General features: G+C 33.5%; 1 protein-coding gene across 3 annotated transcripts in view; it reads left to right on the top strand.

Moving 5' to 3' along the window:
* MIPOL1 (mirror-image polydactyly 1) overlaps positions 1-4,701 on the top strand; it is a 309,506-nt gene extending 304,805 nt beyond the window's left edge. For 2 of the 3 annotated variants that reach the window (XM_060004659.1, XM_060004660.1), the window contains exon 13: positions 3,481-4,701. In XM_060004659.1, coding sequence (XP_059860642.1) covers positions 3,481-3,547 — 67 coding nt within the window. In that variant the 3' untranslated portion in view covers positions 3,548-4,701. The remainder of the gene's footprint in view (positions 1-3,480) is intronic. The other variant, XM_060004661.1, reaches the window with a different exon arrangement.
* Positions 4,702-20,387: the final 15,686 nt, after the last annotated feature.

Below are 20,387 nucleotides of genomic sequence, written 5' to 3'. Positions count from 1 at the left end.
CACAGGTCAGAATGGCCATCATCAAAAAATCTACAAACAATAAATGCTGGAGAGGATGTCGAGAAAAGGGAACCCTCTTGCACTGTTGGTGGGAATGTAAATTGATACAGCCACTATGGAGAACAGTGTGGAGGTTCCTTAAAAAATTTAAAAAAAACTACCATATGACCCAGCAATCCCATTACTGGGCATATACCCTGAGAAAACCATAATGCAAAAAGAGTCATGTACCACAATGTTCATTGCAGCTCTATTTACAGTAGCCAAGACATGGAAGCAACCTAAGTGTCCATCGACAGATGAATGGATAAAGAAGATGTGGCGCATATATACAATGGAATATTACTCAGCCATAAAAAGAAATGAAATTGAGTTATTTGTAGTGAGGTGGATGGACCTAGAGTCTGTCATACAGAGTGAAGTAAGTTAGAAAGAGAAAAACAAATACCGTATGCTAACACATATATATGGAATCTAAAGGAAAAAAATGGTTCTGAAGAACATAGGGGCAGGACAGGAATAAAGACAGATGTAGAGAGTGGACTTGAGGACACGGGGAGGGGGAAGGGTAAGCTGGGACAAAGTGAGAGAGTGGCATGGACAAATATACACTACCAAATGTAAAATAGATAGCTAGTGGGTAGCAGCCACATAGCACAGGGAGATCAGTTCGGTGCTTTGTGACCACCTAGAGGGATGGGAAAGGGAGGGTGGGAGGGAGATGTAACAGGGAGGAGATATGGGGATATATGTTTATGTATAGCTCATTCACTTTGTTCTAAAGCAGAAAGTAACACACTATTTTAAAGCAATTATACTGTAATAGAGGTGTTAAAAAAAATACCCAATTTGACTTAAGTAGTAACTTGAGCAAACAGTTTAATGAAGCTATTAAGACAAATAATACATTAACCTATAATCTGAAATCTGTAGCTTTCTAGTAGCCAAAACTCTAGTGAAAGTAGCTTTTCAGTAAGAACAGGGAAACCAGGCCATATTTCTTACTGTCTTATCTTAGGACGTTGTATGAGGGTTTCCTTGTCTGTGCTTCAGTTCGTCATTTAAAATAGAGAAATTCTAATCTTAGATCTAACCCTTTTCCTATTCATGAAGTTTGTGGGAAGCTATTGCTGAGCAACATGTAAAGCAATTGGGCCCTATTTTATTAAAGTATGTAATTTTTTAAAGAATATTATTGATTTGGACAGTAAAGAATAGCCTGCAGGCAGATCCTGCAAGATGGTTCAACAGACAGACACACCTACCTTCCTGTCAGCACAGTCCATGTTTGGCAGGTGTAGTCCATTCCTTACAGGAAAGAATAGGTGCTTCATTGTGTTTCCAAAGTCAGTAAGCTTTTACAAAACTAAGTAATTGACATTTTTCTCATTTCTGAGATCAAATTTTCATAAATCATTCAACCTGAATAAACTGAGAATGTGGTTGTTCTAGTAATTGTTGAAATATAGTAAATACATTGCAAAATGTGATATTTAAGTATTTCCTCCTAACCTCTTACCTTAGCAAGATGTATTAAGAGTTCTAAATGGAAAGATATCCTACTGTGTGAAAAAGAAACTAAAGTAAAATGAGTCCGTCTGTAAAGGAGAAGGCAAAAGAAGCACAAAACAGGTTCATCTCAGTAATTTGGCATTCCGTTGATTCAGAATTCATAGTGATAATAACTGTGCAGAGTAGAGCTTACTTTTACATTACGAGGAAGTTTTTTTAATAGTAATGCAAATGATATTGTGGGGGAGGGATATATTTAACTATCTTGAAAGTAATATTTTCTAACTTTTTACAGTACATCCTGAGAAATTCTATTAGTGGCATATCAAGGTTTCTCCTGGGAGTCATTTGTTAACAGTTAATTCAAGTTATTATCATATTTTACAGTACAGTTAAAATTTCATAGTGACATTTTTCTTCCCCCTCGTCCACAATTCAACGTAGTGAAACTTTGTCTTAAAGGATCTATGTAATCCTATGAATCATAATATTCAGAGTGTATAAAATAGCACTAGTTTTTATCACTAGGGCAAGTCCAACTAATACAGACTTATCTGTGAATACAGTGAATTGTCCAGTAAATCTTCTAGTTCAGGTATTTGCATCACTAGCTTAAACGTGGTTTAATGGTTGTATATTACTTGTGTAAAATTTACGTTTGAGAAATTTGTAGTAATAAATTTAAGCAAGATTTGCATTTTTACTCTAAGATCATTACTATATTTCTCAAAGCAAAGATACTTTTATGCACTGAATTGTTTGTTTCATATTCCTGTTTTCTATTAACAGAAGTCTTGATATATGCAGAATCATCCAATAAACTTGAGCTGTTTTCAGTGTTGCATGCATCCAATTAGTCCATCTAAACCAGTCTGTATGACGCTAAGAATACCCTCATTCCTTTAGTGTCTAGCTCTGTGCTGTGTTTATTTGCAAAGGACCCTCATGCATGGGTCCATATAAATGAGGTAAGCTGGAACAGACTAGACTGTGTCACTCACCAGTCTTTGAGGAGGAAGCTTTGTGTATATGAAAACTGCTGGGTGTGATTTTCACTTATAAAGAAGATTTCTGTGTGTGTAACACCAAGCAAGATTTTTTGTTGAGGTTTTATGCCTGCGGGAAAGAAAATAATAAGGGAAAAAAATCAACTTTTGTCAAGCAAAACTGTCACTCATTCAATGAATGTGATTTCCCTCCCATAGAGTAGTCTAAGAACCTACAGAATGACTTCTGAATTTTTGACTCTATTTTCAGTATAATTGGTGAGTTTTTAATCAACTGAAAAATCACTTATCTTTGACTCAGAAGCATATATAGTCATTGCTAGCCTATTTATATTACTCAGGAATAGAAACTTTTAAAATGTAGTACAGAAAGTCTGGTTTTATTAGCATCAAATCATTTTTATACATTTAAGTTATATTCATACCATTGAGATATCAAGTTTTTCCAACTTAGCCACCTAATACCTGGCTTTAAACAGAAGAAATTTAATGCATAACAGTTGTACAGTATACCAATATGTTACTTATTTAGCTAGGTAACAGATCTAAGGCTGATAGTATTTATGTATTGAAATATGTACTCTTGGTGAAAATCAGTTTGAAACTGCTCTATGTTTAATATGCCATCTTGTCATTGCATAGTAATGATTTCATTCATAACCGTAATGCAAGTAGGTAAATGTATTAAAATTAGTATCTTAGATTTTTCATGTAGCATCTAATGCTGACATAATCTGAAGATCTGGATTAAAGTTTGTGTTTTTGCTGTTTTTTTAACCTCAAATACTTGGCACTCTGTACCCATGTCTCTCACTTACAGTAATGCTTTGTTTCTTAACATGACTACCAAGAATGCTTGGTCACAGGCAAATACTGTCCTTTTTCAGCCAAAATATTCCTGACAATAATTGCATGTTTTATAATCATTTTTTTCCCTCCTGCCCCCCTGCCCCCAACTTAGGTTGGAAAGGCTGGTGGACGTCCTGAGGAAGAAGGTTGGAACAGGGACCATGAGGACAGTGATCTGACTGAGAAAAAAACGACAGTCTGGGGAAGCAATCACATCTGGTGACCAGGCTGCTTCATTCAACACTGTGTAAACACTAAAGCCTTAACTTAGCAAACAGTTGTTAGAAGTGGGACACTCCAACCACATTCCAAGTTGAGATAAAATCAAATCACAAATGTTTAACCACTTTGCTGCTGACCTGAGTTATTTATCCAAATGTATTAACTACAGACTTTTACCAATGGGTAGCTATAAAGTTGCAGCTTATTTTGTAACTATTTTATATCTCACTGTATTTAATATAAATATTTTTGCTGAAAGACCATTATAGAAACATAGTAAAGTTGGTCAGGATCATATCTTCACATATGGCCCTTTCTGAATCAAAATACAGCAGAGTAAATATTGCCTAAACCTTAATCCACTGTGTTAGGTCAAAACTTCAAATACATACATTTTTCAATGTAGAGTTTATTTCTTAACCAATGAGAGAAGCACATACATAAGAGTGTATAGTCTTCCTTCAATGCATGCATGTAATCTTTGTTAGTTTTAAAGAATATTAAGTATAGATACCAAGAATCAAATGTATAATTTGCCTTAATAAGAGTTTGGTTTATTAAAATTACATTAATCAAGGCATGATTTTTCTTTCACTACAAATAATGCACACTGTTTTCAATAAAAAGAGGGTATTGTTAATGTGTACTTATAAATTCATGGTGTCAATATTTTTTAAATGTTGGGTCTGAATAATGATCTAAACTCTATTTAAGCTGTAGAAATTGCCAAGTCTGGGCTTCCCTGGTGGCGCAAGTGGTTGAGAGTCCGCCTGCCGATGCAGGGGACACGGGTTCGTGCCCCGGTCCGGGAAGATTCCACATGCCGCGGAGCGGCTGGGCCCATGAGCCATGGCCACTGAACCTGCGCGTCCGGAGCCTGTGCTCCGCAACAGGAGAGGCCACAACAGTGAGAGGCCCGCGTACCACAAAAAAAAAAAAAAAAGAAAGAAATTGCCAAGTCTGTCTAATAGGCTGGGATACTTTTGGCTTGAAAATTAGCATGTGCCAGCATGATGCTAAAAGGCAAGAGCCCATCAAACATATTAAGTATTCTTTTCTATTATCTTTATTTAGATTATCATTTGAATTTTTGTAATGGAGGAGGGGAATCTAATATATAATATACAAAAGAATTATAATTAAAAATATAAAGCCTTGGGGAAAAAAGTAAACCTGTGATTTGGTTCAGGATACCTACTTTTTTTTAATTTAAGGGATAATTTAAAATAATTACATCATGGCAGTCACTTCTAATCATATGAAATTATGAATAAAACTAAGATTTTTTGGCTTAGGAATGTATTTGACCAGAGGAAAAAAAATTTTTTTTTAGATTGAATAGATGAGAAGCTGATAGAAAATAAATATGAGCGGAGCAGGATGAAATTGACAAGTAGAGGTGGAATTAGTGAAAATTTTGTAGGCAAGTGAAAAATTTTCGAAGTCCATACAATTTTTTAATTTATCTTTAAGATTGAACTAAATCTACCATTGCCTGTTTTCAGGACAAGTACAGAATACTTTATTACATACACCATTGGAGATTATGCCTTTGAATGCCTTTGAACTTTTTCTACTCTATGATAAAGGTGCTTTATCATAGGGTAACAAAAGAATCATGATGCAAACAAGCTCTATTTCTTTCATATTAAATCCATTGAATTAACTGATAGAATCATCCCACTGAGTTCAAATTTAGAATTTACTCATGTTGCCTACTTTAAATTTTTTTTTAACTATGAGAATTAGAAAATAAGGAACGATAGGGGTTAAAAATAAGCTAACTGGATTTACTCTACAGTCCTAAAGAGAATTATAGCCTCTCACAAACCAGTGACTATATAACTATACAAATTTGGAATAATTTAGTCATGCATGTAGTCTTCTCTCTGAGCTCTAACTGAAACATGTAACAGCTCCCTATGTGAAGGAAGAGCACCTTTCAAGTCATGCAGGTAAGTAAAAAGAAACAGTTCTTGTCACAAAATAGTCCATTCCTGAATCCTCTTCAAATAAATCACAAGTAAACTTGAATTTTCAGATTATTCCTGAAGAACAGACAAACCTTTATTGAGTTATTTTGCTTGAGGTTTTATAAAACACAAAGTGTAGAATAAAGACATTTTATAATTTCCAAACATCTCTTCCTATAACTATACAATCAGATTAGCACAACTAGTTCCTATAATCAATATCCAGAACTGTTATAGAATTTGATATTATAACGTTAAATTTACAAAACAATTCTAACATCTACTGTTGCTCAGTGTAGGTAGTCTCCCCCAATTACCACATCCCCTTGAAAATGAGTTGTCTACAAAATTACAAATGCTTCAAGTAGTCTTTTTTTGGGGGGGCGGGGAGGGTTGTATGAAGGAATAAGCTTACCCACTGAAGATCAGTTCTTTACATATTCAATTATAATGCAACATCTGAAGTATTCCACCACTGCCCAGAGAGGTTGCTTTGAGTTTACTTTAAACATCAAATCTGATTCCTATAGTAACGTGAGAATTTACTTTCCCTTGTAAAAAATAAGTAGTTCAGAGGAAAAGCAGAAAAGATCATATAAATGTGTAGCACTCGATGATTTACAAAGTCCTTTCCCATCTGTAGTTTTATTTGATCCTATCAACAATCATATAATAATAACAATATATTATATATATCAACCACGTAATAATGATAATGATGATAGTAATTTTAGTAGTAGTAGTAGTAGTACATTTTGCAAGCAAGGAAACACTCTCAGCAGGGCTAGGAATTTGCCAAGGACTGGCTAGGCCTTACAGCTGAGGTCTTAAGACTAAACTCCATGCAACCGTAGGTCTCCAGACCTTTCATTAAAAAAAAGTAAAAATCAAAGATTTTAACTCCTGCAATTTATTTTATTATTGTACCATTTCTTTTATACATATATTTGTGAATTTTCTACACATTTCTTTCAATGAAGTACTATAATATGAGCTGCATATGCAAATAGCATCACATTATCACTACCTCTCTATAGTGTTATAGTGGCAGCATTAGCCTTAGCCTTCACTAATTAGGAATATTGTGACAATTCACTGTTGATAAAAAATAGCCTGAGTTGCTTATAAGCAAAGCCTAAGCAGTTATAGCAAAGTTATTAGTTAATTATTATGTGAGAAATTTTCATTCTACTTTTATAAATAAGCCATTATGTTAAAATTATTTAAAATATTTTTCTTTTTTCAGTGAGAAAGTTGATCCTTTGTATATTTCAGTATGCAAATAAACTGATGAATCTTCTTATCTGGTCACTTACCAATAGAATTAGTTTATTGCACAAAAAAAGTTAGAATATTAAAAATGTATAGTTTTAATATTGAATAAAGTTGCATAAAAAGCCATTTTATAGATAGTGTATTTTTAAAGATAACTATTGAAGTGTCCGTCTTTAAATACTCATGACTAGTGAGGCATTATAATGATAAAATAGCCATGGCCTATACATTTGTCTTCTGGCATAAGGTTTGTATAGAACCCAAATTTTTCACAAGACATTATTGTGTTGTTGATAACTACTATTTTCAGGTAACCTGTCTATCCGTATTGAGATATATATAGATATATAAATACACAGACACATACACACACAAATACATTTGTCTTTCTAAAAAATTGATTTATAAGTCAATTGTTAGGCTTCAGTGATTTCAGCATTTTGTTCATCTTTTATTGCAAATGCATGTGGTTTCTGAGGCTTTTAAATAAATACATGAAATGGTTGAAAGATTTATATTGCTCGTGCTTAGCTAAATATGTCATCTCTAGAAAAGATGTGGTTTATTTTGGCACTGTTTTAAAAACTCAAATATTTTAAACATTTGTTAAGTTGGAGCTTGCACATTTGAACTAGTAGCATACGTTCCAGAATAGCATCTCAAGTTACCAAATTTTTTGTAATCCTTTTACTAGAATAACTTTTTTTGGAAAGGTTTTCTTTTCTTTTTTATTATGTACTTTAAGTTAAATTTATAAAGGTTGAAGTTATTTTTTTGATATATAAGTTTATTTACACATACATACATATTATTTTTAATAGAAAAAATCAGATTACATATATTTAAAATGTATTTTTCTGTTTGTGCCTAATAATATATCACTGCCGTCTTTTCATATTGGTATTCCATATAGAAAGCTCAATGTTATTTTTTTAATTGGATGAATATTTACATATATATGTATTTTTATTCCATAGACAGTTGGAATGCTTATTGGGGTATGCTTTTTTTTTTTCTCTTGGATTTCTCTTTATTTTTTTTTTAATTTATTTTTTTAACATCTTTATTGGAGCATAATTGCTTTACAATGGTGTGTTAGTTTCTGCTTTACAACAAAATGAATCAGTTATATATATACATATGTTCCCATATCTCTTCCCTCTTGTGTCTCCCTTCTTCCCACCCTCCCTATGAAGTTATTTTTAATGTAGGATTTCATAAATAGAATTGGACAATGATAAATGTATATTTTTAAGAATCAGTAAAATATTGTGTCCTATTGATATTTCTTTGCAGAAATCTTAATATACTTATTTTTAATGTTTATTTTGTATTGTTTTTGAATGTATATTGTTTTCTGAATATAGTTTTGGAGAATGCTTGTACTTTGGAAGCCACCAGTTTCTTGACTATCAGATTATTAACAAAGGTGCATTTTAATGCACAAACTCAGATATCTGAAATATATATTTACTTTTTTAGTCATATAAACTCTCTACTGCAAATCCTACACATTTCAATGCAATTATTATACATTTAATCAAACTTATAAGTGTTCAGTCCTGAAGACACGGTACTAAATATGCCTATAAAATATACTGCAGTAGGGAAACAGATTAAGTTCACTGTCAAACTGTGTCTGACTTGCTTGACAAGTTTAATGAAGATAAAATTCATTATGAACAAATTTATTAGGTACCTTACTACTTGCAGTAGTAAAATATTAAAGAGAAATAGTATTTTTGGTAAACATGGTTAAAAAGAACCTACCAAGGGAAATCAAATTCTCTTAATTAAAAAAATAGTAGACTGATTCAAATCTACTACAAAGCACCTCTACTAATTTTGGAATTTGTATGTGGAATATTGCAGTAACCAATAGCTGAAATCTAAAAACATTGCTTCTGTTGTGTTTGATTATTCAATCAAGATAAGGTAAATATAAACAGACTATGTAACACTCTCATCTGTAGTGAACTTAGAATTTAAAGCTTAAGGTACATGGCTAAAAGAGGACCAGGGTGGGGTGGGCAGTAGGAATTGTTGGGGTAAAGTTTCTATAAACTGGTAATATCTAAACTGTCATATTACTGTGTAAAAGAATTGTCTCACCATGTATGGCCTTCGGGATATTGTCATACATTTTACTTCTACATAGGTATACAATAATAATTTTGTTATTGTTTTTGCTTTAAACAATCAACTATTTTTTAAGGTGATTTAAAAAGTAAGAGCAACCTTATTTTATATTGACCCACGTATTTACCATTTCTGGTGCTCTTCTTTATGTAGATCCAAGTTTCCACCTGTTGCCATTTTCTTTCTTCCTGAAGTATTTATCTTTTATACAATGCAGGGCTGTAAGTAATGAATTCTTTCAGCTTTTGTATGTTTGAAAATCTCTCTCTCTCTCTTTTTTTTTTTTTTTTTTTTTTGGTGCCTTCATTTTGTGCAAAAGAAGTTTTTTGCTGGCTATAGAATTCTAGGTTAACTCTTTGAAAAATATATTCAGATGTTGCTCTACTGTTTCTGGCTTGCTTTGTTCCTGCTGTCATTTTTATTTTTGTTCTCTATACATATACCCTCTGTCTGCTTTAAGGGTTTTCACTTCATCACTTTTTTTAGCCAATTTGCTTGTGATGTGTTATAAATTTCTGCATGCTTCTGTGCTTATGATTTGTTGAACTTCCTGTACTGTGGGTTTATAATCTTTATCAATTTTTTTAAATTTTGGCTATTACTTTTTTCAATATTTTTTGTCCTCAAACTTCCTCTTTCCTCTCTTCTGGAACTGCTATTTAATACATATTAGGCCACTTGAGATTGTCCTACAGCTCATTCATTCTTTGTTCATTTTGGGGAGGGTGTCTTTTTCCTCTGGGTGTTTTATTTTGGATAGTTTCTATTGTTTTGTCTTTAAATTTACCAAACTTTTCTTTTGCAGTGTCTAATGTGCTCTTCTTAATCCCATCCAGAGCCTTTTTCTTCACAGACATATTTTTCATCTCTAAAAGTGAAAATTGGGGCTTTTTAATGTCTTTCATCTCTCTCCTTAATTTTTTCATGTTTTACCTTATCTTCTGGAATATAAAAAGTATAGTCATAAGAACTGTTTTAATGTCCTTGTCCGTTAATTCTATTATCTGTTCTATTTCCAAGTCTGTTTCTATTGATTTCTTTATCATGAATTATATTTTTTTAGTTGAAGTATAGTTGAGTTATAATATTATATTAGTTTCAGGTGTATATAATAGTGGTTCAATATTTGATAGACCATACTCCATTTAAGGTTATTACAAAATAATGACTGTTTCCCTGTGCTGTGCAATCATGACTTGTATTTTTCTGCTTTGTGTGCCTGGTAACTATTTTTGGATGCCAGTCATTGTGAATTTTAACTTTTTGGGTGTTAGATATTTTTGTTTCTGGTTGAAAGCTTTCAAACTTTCTTCAGGGACACAGTTACATTATTTGGAAACAGTTTTGAGACACAGAGAGAGAGAGACAGAGAGACACAGAGAGAGGGAGAGAGACACACACACACACACACACACACACACACAGAAAGACACAGAGAGAGAGAGGTTCAGTAGGTGGGACCAGAGCACCTTTAGTCTAGGGCTGATTCCCCCCCCAGCTCAGGAAATCGCCCTCTGAATACCTGATGCCCTGTGCAGTAGGAGTTTTCTCTGCTGTGACTGGTCCTAACCACGTGTGAGTTTTGGTCATTGTTCTGCCTGCACCTTTCTGGCGGTTCTTACCTTAGCCTTGGTAGTTTACTTACACACGTATGCTTGTCCATACTCAGAGGAAGACTCAAGGAATGCTCTGTAGCTCTCCAGAGCCCACTCACTCTTTCACTCTCTTTCTGTGCAGCAATTTTTGTTCCAGAATTCCCCTCTCCAGTACTCTGACTGCAAATTCTAACCATCTTGGCCTCCCCAAATTCTCAACTCTTACGCTCTCGACTCAGGGAAGCTGCCAGGCTCTGTTTTGTTCCCCCTTCTATACTCTGCTCTGTAAACTTGCCATATGATAAACTGGGATAATCTTAGGACTCCATTTCTTTCCCTTCTGTCTGGGAACACTATCCTGTGCTGCCTGTTGTCCAAAGTACAAAAACATTGATTCATGTATTCCCACTGTTGTTTTTGTTGTTGTTGTTGCTTTGGTTTTGGTGGGTCTTTTGTTTTAGGGTTTTGGTTTTGTTTTTTGTTTGTTTGGTTGGTTGGTTGGTTTGTTGGTTGTTTTTTTAAGGTGGGGAGGGTAAATGTGGTCCCTGTTATTCCATCATGGCCAAAAGTATAACTTCTCCTATAACTCTTTTAAAATGTCATCTTCTTAATGTCTAGCTTCCGTCTCCCCTGTTGAGAAATCAGCTGTCAGTCTTAATGTTCTTCTCCTGAAAGTAAAATCTCTGTTTTCTCTGATTGCTTTTTAGATCTTTTTCGTTGTTGGGTTTTGGGGGTTGTTTTGTTTCGTTTCGTTTTGTTTGGCAGTTTTATTTTGTGCCTAGGTGTGATATTCTTTGCTAGAGTTCATAGACCTGTTAAATCTCTGACTTCATATCATTTGTCAGTTTTAGAAAATCTTTGCTAAGTATCTTTTTCCCCCTCCTTCTGTGACTCCAATTATATATATTTTATATTGTTTTTCACTGTGTTCCTGCATCTCTTCTGTATTTTCCTTTTTTTTCTCTATGTGCATTAGTTTTGAATTTTCAAAATTACCTGTCTTTTATTTCACTAATCCTGTCTTCTGCTGTTAAAGCCAGCTATTCAATTCTTAATTTCAGATTCTGTATTTTTTAATTCTACAGTCTCCTCTTGATGTTTTTGGTACATTTCAATTCTCTGGTGAAATACTCATCTTTCTAAATATATTGTCTCCCCTTTGCTTAGAACTATAAGAAACTATAGTAACTTAGTTACTATAAAATAGTACTTAAAAATCCATGTCTGCCATCTCCAATATCTGAATCACCCATGGGTCTTTCTCTATTGTCTGTTTTGTTTCTAGGTGTCTAGATGCATGGTCCTGTCTCTTGGCAGGCCTATCAATTGTTGATTTACTGTAAGACATCCTGATCCTCCAGGTGATTTTGTTTTCCACCAGAGAGGGCTTAGCCTTTCCTCTATTGGAAAGATTGAGTGGGAGCTAATCACCTTAATCCAGTCAGGTATGCTGAGTTGAAGCTGGGTTGCAGTTTGAGTGAGGCTGTTTTCTCTGGTTTGCCTCTTTTCCTATGGGGTAGCTCACTAGGCTTTCAACAGTGAAGGTAATATCTTCACTCCAGTCCTTTTAGATATTCTCATCTGAGCTTTTTTAACCTCCCACTTAGGACAGCCCAGAATTTGCGAAATACTTCGAAGGGGAAACTAGGCATGTGTTTCAGATCCCTTTGGTTCTCCTGGTCTGTCGCTCCAGCCCTGAAAGATTGCCAACAGCTCTGCTGGTTTCCCTGTCCCTAGCAGCAGTCTTCTGCCGGGACGAACCCAGAGCCCGCAAATGCCTTCAGGGGAAGAGCGGCTGCAGACCATCAGTTTACCTCTCAGTTCTCTCTTCTCTGGAATCTTAGTTCCTCTAGTTTTCTTTGTTTCAGCCCCTCTCTGATGCTTTTAAACAAATATGGTATGTATTTTGTCCAGCTTTACTAGTTGTTCCTTGGCAGGAGCGTTGGTCTGCCATGAACGACTCTGTTCTGTCTGGGAGCAGAATTCCAGTGAGTTTTTAATTTCTGTTATTATATTTTTCATTTCAAGAAGTTATATTTTGTTCATTCCCAAATCCATTTGATCATTTTTGTTGTCTCGTTTCTATCTCATATTTTCAACCCCTTTTTAATTTTCGTATACATTTTAAATGTGCTTATTCTATACTTCTGATTATTTTAAAATCTCAAGTATTTACTGCTCCAGTTTTGAGATTATTTCTGCTAGCTACATTTATCTTGCCTTGTTTCTTTAGATGTTTACTGATTCGTGAATGTGAGCTTGTATGTCTTAGGATTAGTCTCTGGGGGTCTTTTCCGTCCTGAGTTGAAGGTGGGTTCCTTCATAGAGGCTTTGCATTTGCTTCTGCCTGGGAACATGTACAGGCCTTAGCACACTTTAAAATCCTAATCTGAATTTTATTGGGCCACTTAAATAATAATCTGGGATGAAAATCCACATGAGGGCTAGCTTGTGTTTATAAAATTCATAAGGGGAATATTTTTTTCTATCCTCCATTCATAGTCTAAGATTTCTCTTTGTGGGTGGGCCCTGGACTGTGTCCCCTATCCCCTACTCCATTAGGAGGCCATGAAAACCAAAGCTCAACTTCACCTCTATCATAAGTCAAATGCTCTCAAGGTAAAAACTGCCCTTCATGCTTCACATACCGTTAAGGGTTCCCAGTTTAACTTAGGTTTTGGCCTCTCAGTATTCCTTAGCAACTTGCCAACATAATGATGCATTTGACGAGATGTTTGTAATTTTCTGTCCAACATTTTTAGTTGCTCACTGTGGGAGGTTCCAGGTCCATCATAGTAGGAAACTCTAGTCAGGGCTGAATATTATTAAATTTACACACACACGCAGAGGTATAATTATACTACTAATAAAATGTTCTGAATTTAGTATCACTTGTATACATGATTAAAATGAGTAGGTAATAAATTTACCTTCCAGGATCCATAATTGCAGTTCTTTGTCCCCACCAGGAACTACAAGCAGTTTTTCATTAGAGAAAAGAAAATGATTGAATAATCCAAATTAGTCTGGGCAAGAAAACTAACAGCTGCCTAAAATGAAATATTTGAGTTATGAGCCATGTGCCACTTTGGTTTATCTGCAGCCAAAAGGTTCAGAATCCTTATTCAATTAACCATGTTGCTTGGGAGGGACTGGTTGCCCTGAATAAGAGCTGCCTGGTGATGAGTAAGAGGTATCCGTGACACACAAGTTCAGACCTTGCAACTCTGTTTTTGTTGTTTGAACTTTCTTCTCTGTTGTAGCTAGGGATCCAGCATGGAATTTAAACACTTGTGTGGTAACTCCATTCCTTCAGCCATTGTGTTGTTAAGCTCTAACTAACGAACTTTTAACACTGGTTCCATGTAAGGTAAGACTTAGAAAACAGCAGCAATCAACGATTCTGGCTTTATAAATAAAACCATTTTGTCTTTCGGAAAGTAAGATGCTCCTGCCTGTCTATTCCAACTGATCCCCTCAATAGTAGCGTTCATAACATGTATGAAAAATAAAGAAATAAACCAAGGGAGCACCTAAGAAAGCTTAAATTAAGAAGTGGCTTTTATTTCAAAAAATCACACCTACTGTAACAGAAACTTCAAAATGTATACTTGTTTTAAAACTTAGGAGCTTTGCATAAAATAGAGAAACCAAAATTACGTAATATTTGAAAAGGTAAGAGCTGCCAAATGCACCAGTCAAATATACTTTGTCTCGTGGACTTTTCTTCCATGCCAACAGTTTTTGTTGCTTAGGGAGATCCTCCTGATAATGTCACAAAGAATGTTTCTCAAACCCATATAGATTATGTACACATTGGCTTTTTAAAGACAAATTTGATTTTAAATCTCTTAGCTTCATTTTGCTTCTGAACATAACTGTTTTGAAACAAAAACCAGGTGACTAAAAGAGAGGAGACTGAATTTTTTTCCCCAACTTATAAACAAGTCCTGAAGATAATTCTGGAGGAGAAAATTCAAACATAGTTTGAACAATGATATAATAATTTGACATAAAATGTCTCAATGTTATTGCTTTGAAGAATTACTCTTTACTTGAATGTGTACACTGATTACTAATGTCTTACATCATAGTCTTACCACTTTGCAAAATTAGATTTGCTTTTTGCATCTTATTTTCTTAAATTATGGTCATACTAACAGTAATTGTATACTTTTATTTAGGTGACATAGAGCAAGTGAATATGTAATCTCGTTTGTCAAATAAGAAAACCTTGAAATCAGTTTCCTTTCAATGAAGACCTCAATCATGTCATATAATCACTTTATTTCTTCTTTTATAAAAATTGCAACAACTTTTTCAAGAACTATAGCTACCTTGTGGACTGTAAGTTTAAATATTGCAGATATTATTGTCTTTAAGTTGCAATAAGACGGACAGTGGCTTTATCATTTCTAGAATCAAAGAATGAAGAGTGCCTGTGTCCAAGTTTTCTGGGCCCATTTTGGAATTTTCTAAAAGAACCAATTGCCCAAATCATACATCGAGGTTCTGATATGTTAGTTTGTTTTTCTGTGGATGGCAAGAATATTAATAAAAGTGATTCATTCGTACTAATACCTCAGACCCTATGCTACTCCCCATTTCAGTTCCTACTCTATACTTTTATTATTTAATTCATTTACCATTTTTAATCCTCTACTCTGTCATATTCACCTTCATGAGTTTAAATCCAATTCATCCTTCAAGAACACTTTTATACCACCTCCTAACATGAAGCTTTCCCTAATTCCCCACCTCCACCCCACCACCAAGTAGAAGTTAATCTCTGCTCTGTATGATTTATAGCCCTTCCTTCATCTCTATTAGGGCAGTTATTAAGTTCTCTGTTGTTTCATTATTCCTGTACTATCTCCCATTAGCATGCAGCTTCTGGAGGTCAGAAATTCAGTCTTGTTCATATTTCTTTGCACAGGTAAATACTTAATGAATAATCATTCTTGTTAATGATGAAACCTAAATTTTCAAACTATATTTTTGTTTTATAAACATCTGTGTAATCTGTCTTTCTAAAAAATATATGACACTGAAAGATTAAGATTTGAGTATCTTTTTTAAAATAGTGATATTAAAATATACTATTATGGCAAATTATCTAGCACCTGGCACATTACCAGGTGAAACATTGAGTTTACCTGAAGACTTTAACTTTTAATTGTAATCAAGTTAAAGTGAAGAGTTTTGGGATTGGGGGAGGGGGTAATATGTTTGATTTGATTAGGTTTGTTATTTTAATCAGAATTTCTTGTGTTTCTGTTAAATTTTTGTCCCATACAGTCCATAGTTTGAAATTTCACTCCATGATGAAGTGAAGATGTGGTTTTGTTGTCTTGGAAAGTTTACACAAAATTTCCAGACCACAAGAGATGTCATTTAAATCTTTATTGAACAACAGTAATAACTAAATTGCTTTCTGGAACCAAGTATGTCAAAATTCAAAGAAAGGGAGAAGGCAAGCAATATATAAACCAGTGGGCATGTTTGGATGCTTTCTGATAATGCTACAATCCACTTTAAATCATGATTTCAAATTCAGTAATTCCTTATTTCCTAAAAGTAACTAAAGTCTTCTGAATTCCGATTATTTTGATAAGCTTTCTTGAGATTTTATATTCTGGTTCTTTATTATTCTTTCAATACCTAAGCCCTATTCTAAGATATTTGAGAGCAAAAATAAATTGTGCATGAACATTACCCACCAAGCTACAGCTTCAAAAATTAATATTTAGTTACTAATTTTATTTTTATCTATTTTAGTCTCCACCAATTTTCATCATGCACCTTGTTGAAGGAAGATTCTAAAGCTTAAAATGACTACCATTCTTCAATAAATAGGTCAGTAATATCAAAGGCTTTTTGAAACACTTAAGCATAGAATATTCACTGCACTTTACTTGTGTGACCATGACATTAACACACTGAAAACCTTTAAGTTCCCTAAAGAAGACTTTCTTCTTATACATCTTTCCTAGCTGTGTCTAATCAAATTATGTTTTTCAAGATAGTATGTCCTTTTCTGAAATTATTTCTAGTATGTGCCTCATTAACTATCTTGGTTATAATTGACTGCCAGCAGAAAGACTCACTTTTGATAACAGTATTTCTGTTAGTAATTTTCTAGGACATACATCTTCTTTCCTCATCAGGAAATAGTAAACCCAAACAACCAACATTGTTTCCCATGTTGAAAGATTAAAATCGTCTTAATGAATAGTGCTCAAATGCTGGCACATGGCCAAATGAATAATCTTTGTCTTAAAGTAGCAAAAAGTGTAAGACACTACCTATGTTAAGACTTGATCTTCTTTGAATTCATCAGACAATAAGTGAAAATGCTATAGATTCTTAGCTTTCGTCTTGAACATCTGAAGTTCTCTTAGCTAGTAATTTTTTACTTAGATTTATATCTTTAATCCTAGGATCTCCCATCTCTTTGAAACCAGTTAATTAAAACAGATAATCACCTTATAGAACTTTCACATTAGGGTAAAATGAGAAAAAAAGGAATTGAGTAACTTTCATATACGACATAAACAGGCATTTTCAGAGCTAGAAGTACAAATGTGCGTCCATTCCTAAGCTCCTGCTTCCCCGTTTCTGTTAAGAGCTGAAACTTGTGCCACCATGGTTAATGTTTTGACAGATTTTATCATAAACCTTGCTGTTGTAAATTTGCCTTGAGCCAAAATTTAACATGTTGTAAGCTCAGAAACAGTTTTTGCTGTTAGTCACGAGAAACGGAAATAAATCAATTATGCTCTTTTGAATGATAGGAGTAGAGAGTTTAACTCTTTAAAAGTTACACATGACTTGAAATTTGAGAGAAATTCTCATTTTTTATGTCCACGACCTCTCAATTGTCAATAAAACATACATAAACACTTTTGTGACTCTCACAAGGGAGAATATACCAAAGGAAATCATGTGGCTTTAATATGCTCACTAAATTTCATCACCAAAATATAACCCCTAATTTTTTAAAATGAAAATGTCCTTTGCCTTATTATATGGAGTCAAAAATTTAAGCCCTCAACATGTGATTGATTCAAAAACTATGAAGTAGCTACTTTGTTTCCAAATAATTTATCAGAATGCACTTCAGTTAGACCCTGTCTTATGGTGTCTGTCATCTATAACTACTTAGAGTATTTTATTAAACTTTAACTCCCAATCATTGCTATTCCTAACAAACTGCAGATCTAGATATTTTTTCTCTCTAAAACATCTTTAATGACCATGACCATTGATAGTTACTCATAAATGCATTTGTACACAGGCTAAATCATAGCACATCAGTGAAGAAAAAAAAAGAGTTGTAACCCAGTCTTTACCCTAGAATAAATCAAATCAACAAATATTTATTGAATGTCTACTATGTGCAAATAGCCCTGGACTGGTCAGCTTTTAAAAAGCCATCCAACTTTTCACATTGACAAATCAAAGCATTATTTTCATGTATTGCAGAAGCTGCTTCCATGTCCTTTAGGTGACAAAGCCTCTGAGGACCCTGCAATTACTTAGGATAAATAAAGACAAGGAAGAGAACGCTAATTCATGACTGAAAAGAGAAGAAAGAATAACCTAAAATATCACCAGCAGATTGCATCATTGTGTGTGTGTGTGTGTGTGTGTGTGTGTGTGTGAGCTTATGTGTATGAGCATATATTATATATGTGTGTATATTTATATACACATATACACACAAAGAGAAGAATGAGTGAATTTGAAAAAAATAGTCTTTGTTAAGGTGACATAAGAATTGACATTTATATTTGAGTCCAGAGCTTTGCTTTAAAATGGCTTAATGTCTTAAAAAGGAACGAAATTGGGTCATTTGTAGAGACGTGGATGGACCTGGAGACTGTCATACAGAGTGAAGTAAGTCAGAAAGAGAAAAACAAATATCGTATATTAATGCATATATGTGGTATCTAGAAAAATGGTACAGATGAACCGGTTTGCAAGGCAGAAATAGAGATACAGATGTAGAGAAGAAACGTATGGATATCAAGGGAGGGGGATGGGGTGGGATGAATTAGGAGATTGGGATTGACATATACACAGTAATATGTATAAAATAGATAACTAATAAGAACCTGCTGTATAAAAAAATAAATAATTTTTTTAAAAATAGGCTTAATGATATTTTGGCCAGTGTTAAGTTCTGTGATACTAAAAAACCAAATATAGTATAACAGATTACTCAACTTGACCCCCAGATTCTAAAACCTAGCTTTCCCTAAAGTCTGTTAAGAGATGTCTTCATCAATCAACAGATTTATAATAGAAGAAGTGACTTCTACACTGTTACTATAAAAAATTATGATAGAAGCCTAAATAAGTTAATTTTATCATAAATAAGAGAAGCTACTTAAAAGCGCATTTTAAAGATTCTAATTTTTATTAGAAACTAAATAAATCCACCAGTAAGAGACAAAACTTGTACTTTATTATACTACATTATATATTATACTATACTCTTTTATACTATATATTATACTGTATTTTATGCTACAATGGTCTATGCATTTCATTTTACTAATCTGTAAAAGATAAAATAATACACTATCTACCCACATCAAATAATTAAATGTGTTTCCTTAGTGAAGTATAAAAAGGAGGCTGTCAATAGTTTGCAGTTTTACCAAATAGAATTAATCCTTGTTACTTTGCACAGAAGACATATATATATATATATATATATATATATATATATATGACTGATGATATTGACATTCTCATGGGTGATGTCTAGTGTCAATTTTAAGTATTTGTTTAGGAGAAGTAATTTTTTGTCAATTTTAGGCTAAGTTTAATTTGTAATGAAAATCAAAGCAGATTCTTTTAAGCAGCACCTTTCATCTTTCCTAAAATGTCTGAAATTAATTTCTCAGTTTTTCTGTGGGGAAAAAAAAACTGGTATAGCTCTATTATTCAAAGTTTATAAAAAAGAAAAGTTTATGCTTCTATTATGAAATTGTTGCTTATTAAGACCACTGTGAAGCAAAGGTATCTTTTGATATATCTTTTTAATTATTTGATACTTTTTCATCTGTTTGTAATTTATTTTCAAAGTATACCCTAATTGCTCTGCAGTAAATTTTGGAGTTCTTCTCAGTTTGTGTACAGCCTTCTCTTCTTGATAAAACTATACTATTGACCTTCGTAAATATAGCAGGCACTTTCAATGTGTGACTACATTGGTTTGGTTTCTTTTATTCATTTTCTTGGTATATTGTAAAAAATGTCTTTGGATATATTTTAAATAAAATTTCACTTGGACAATCCAGACATAATGCTTGGAGAAAGTTCATGGAGAAATATTCTCTTTAGAGTTGTTTCTGATTTTCATTTCACCTTTCCCCCTCCTTTGGCCAGAATTCCCAATACTGAGACCCTCTTACCTAGGACCTAGCCTGGATTCACCTGCCCCCTTGTGGTATTCCTCTCTGAATAGTTTATTGATTTCTGAAATTTGGATTTGGTATTACATAACCTGAGAAAATAAACCTCTTTACTCTTGTGTAGCAGTCTAAGACCAGAAAATTTTTCTTCTGTTAGTCAAAGGCTAACATAAAAAGATGAAAGTTTATATTTTTAATTTAATTTAGAGCACAAGAAGGAAATTGAGCACTATAAAGAAACTAGTAGCTTGGAATAAATGATAAGAATTTTGTCTAGAATCGATATTAGTGACCTGCAGATTAATAAACTAAAGAGATGTTTCCAAGATTCTCATAAAGCAATTTAAAATCAAATTTTTTCTATGTCAATGTCTCCTTTTTTAGTGAGTG

The sequence above is a fragment of the Delphinus delphis genome, chromosome 2 (genome assembly GCF_949987515.2).
Source record: "Delphinus delphis chromosome 2, mDelDel1.2, whole genome shotgun sequence".
Lineage (NCBI taxonomy): Eukaryota > Metazoa > Chordata > Mammalia > Artiodactyla > Delphinidae > Delphinus > Delphinus delphis.
The sequence above is the reverse complement of the archived record's forward strand: the minus strand, read 5'-3'. Positions and strand labels throughout refer to the sequence as shown.